The following is a 3,004-nucleotide window of genomic DNA, read 5'->3' as shown; positions in this document are numbered from 1 at the left end:
GGGGGCTGGGCTCAGAGGCTGCACTGAAGAGCCTCAACCCTTCCCCATGGGAGTACAGAGCTGAAATCAAGTTCAATGAAAACAAGCCCAGGCCCAGCCATGTAGTGGAACAGAGATAGGAACAGAAGCAGGCAAGGGGAGAAACCCCAGACGTGGCGGGAAAGAGCAGGGGTGAGGGAAGAGATCAAGGACAGACTGGAGGGTGGAAGGACAGGAGAGGGGTTGAGGAGCCCGCGCCAGTCCCCTATCTCCCCCCAGTGACCTTGGTCGGCATGGAGCCAGAGCACCAGTGGGTGGTGTGCGGGCATGGGTGGGGATGGTCTGCCCAGAGGGGTTGGGTCAGGCTTGTAGTTTCTCCGGGTGTGGTGGGCGACCATAACCAACATTATGACTCTTGCGCCTGGACTCAAGCAGGAGACCTGGTGCTGTCCGAGGTGCTGAATCCTCCGGCTCCTCTAGGGACCTGGGGCAAGAGAGGGGATCGCGCTGCCCAGCCCGGAGCCGCTCACCTTGCCCGGCGCACAGCAGAAGCGCCAGAACCGCGGCGGAGCGCATAGCGAGCCGGACGGTGCGGAAAGAGTGGACGAGCTGCTGCAGGAGGATGGCGGGAGTCTGTAGTCTGGCTACCAAAGCTCTGCACCAGCGGGAACACTGCGGTAGCAGTGGTGATGGTGGCGGTGACGGCGGCAGCAGCAGCAATGCTATGCCCGCTTTTATATACACGCACACGCACGCACACGCGCGCACACACCCAGGAAATTACGTCATAGGACCGCCCCCCCCCGCGCGCCCTTTCCCCACCTTCGGGGTCCCGCCCCCCACCTCCAGCTTTTCCATCAGCTGCCTCTATCCTGCTTGTATCTGGTGGCTGTAAAGGGTACCCGGCTTCAGAAGGTGGCACAGCTGAAACTCCACCTGTCAATTTGCTGTGCGTCCGTGGGCAAGTCACTCCTGTCTCTGAGCCTCGGATTCCTCCCCTATTTACCTCTCCAGACTGCTGAGTTTTCCTATACTTAGCGTACTTTTCTCTTGATTTCACTTGGCTGGAGGCACGCCCATCTTTCAGAACTCCCTGGAACATCCAGCGGGTCCTACAGAGGCATCTCCTGAAACTCAGTTGTGTGCCTCGCATTCTGTGTGTATTTAATTGTTATTTGATAGGGGATAGTGGACACTGCTTTCTCAGTGCCGAGAGCCCTGCGCTGACAACCAGTTGCTTCATACATGTTCAGTGTGTGGACTGAAGGTCCAACCCACACATGGGTGGGTCCTGGGCTCATAGCTCTCAAGGAGCAAGTAAGGCAGGTACAGGGGGAGGTAGTTCTCACCATTAAACTACAACAGAAGTGGTCAGTCCTAGTCCAGCATCCCAGGGACACCTTTGCCTTCAACAGCCCAGCCTTGTCTCTTAAATGTACTTAAAACCTGGATATCTTGGGTGCAACCCTGCTTCCTGGTTGGTTTCCTTCTGCCCCGTCCACCGCAGTTCTGCTCTCACCCTGCGGACCACATGGGAAGCCCCGTGCAGCCTGGGCCCAGGGCCACAGTGAACCTGGTATCTGGATGACAGTTTGGCACTGACTGGCATCCTTCAGAGCCCCTCCTTTCTGTCCGCACCTGCTTCCGCTCTTTCCTGCTTCCTGCCCACACCTCTGCCTACTCATGCCCCTAAATGAGAAACGGCTTCGCGTGTATTCATTCAACAACCATGTGTTAAGCATCGACGTGGGCTTAGAACAAGTCAGAACACCACTCAGCTGTGCTAGGTGCCAAAGACGCGGCTGTAAACAAAACAGCAAACCTAACCCTTATAGAATTCCCTTTCCAGAGAAAGAAGCAAGATGTACACTGTGCTGGGTAGTGGCCATGCTACAGCATAAAGCAGAGAAGAGGGCGGAGTTCTAGTGAGGGACAGGAATACATTGAAGAGGCTGGTTCTGAGGAGGCCTTACCAGGAAGTGGCATTTAAAGTGAGCCAAAACCTGTGTAGAGGGGGAGCTCTCTCTCCAGGAGAGGGAGCAGCCAGCCAAATGCCCCCTAAGGGAGAAGGTGTCTGGTCCATCTAAGGAACAGCAAGCAGGTGGGTCATACAAGGCTTCCAGAGATGAATAGCACACATCTCATCTCAATCAGTAGCTCCACCCAGGGACAAGGGTCGACAACTTTTTTTTTAAAGGCATTTATTCTGCATCAAGGCATCTCCTATCATTTAATATTAGTTCCTAGAAAAGGACTCCAGCTCAGCCCTGGGAGAAAGGTTGTTCCAGGTCCTAGGATGGGAGGTCACTGGGATCGTGTGCAAACTCCTAGCATCATCTCGTAAATAATGCCTCAGCAAGGCATGGTGGCACACACATCTAATCCCTGAACCCGGGAGTCAGAATCAAGCAGATCTCTGTGAGTTCAATGCCAGCCTGGTCCATGTGACAAGTTCCAGGACAAGCCAGAGCTACATAGTGAGACCCTGTTTCTAAATAAATAAATAAATAAATCCTCCCTGCACCCTGGGCAACATTATCCCAGACACCCTTATGTGGGTCACAGTTTAGGTGTGCTGGCTGTTTTATTTTTATATTTATTTTTATATTATGTAAAAATTTAAATATGTACTTATTTTAGCATAGTGTGTAACAGAGATTTACGGGGAGCCAAAGGCCACCACTAGTTTCAGAGTTCACAACGGCTTCCTCCCCTTGGTGGGATGCTTTGAAGAGGACTTCCAGTAACATCACTATCACCCGTAAGAATTAAACCCCGATTCTCACTTTGCCATCTGCTCCAAGAGTACATACTTTATCAATAGCATATATTTAAGTGATGGCACCTTTTCAATAGTGTGATTTATCAATGGCAGACACTATTGACAGGATACCACCGGTAATGTACTTTATCAGTAGAGTTTTATATTAATAACAGACACTTCATTGATATCTTTATCAATAGCACACTGCCAATAGCGCACACTCCGTCAATCCTTTGTCTACTCCCCTCCCTCTCCCATTCC

At 52.1% G+C, this 3,004-nt stretch overlaps 1 protein-coding gene across 1 annotated transcript in view; it reads right to left on the bottom strand.

The window, feature by feature from the left end:
* The window catches only part of Chga (chromogranin A), a 10,894-nt gene extending 10,156 nt beyond the window's left edge, over nt 1–738 (bottom strand). Inside the window, exon 1 of the mRNA XM_021179357.2 lies at nt 510–738. Within this exon, the coding sequence (XP_021035016.1) occupies nt 510–555 (46 nt within the window). The 5' untranslated portion in view covers nt 556–738. The remainder of the gene's footprint in view (nt 1–509) is intronic.
* Between the last annotated feature and the right edge of the window lie 2,266 nt (nt 739–3,004).

This window comes from Mus caroli, unplaced genomic scaffold (genome assembly GCF_978045245.1).
Source record: "Mus caroli unplaced genomic scaffold, Mus_caroli_1 scaffold_14, whole genome shotgun sequence".
In the NCBI taxonomy this organism is placed as follows: domain Eukaryota; kingdom Metazoa; phylum Chordata; class Mammalia; order Rodentia; family Muridae; genus Mus; species Mus caroli.
This window is presented reverse-complemented; position numbering and strand designations above follow the sequence as displayed.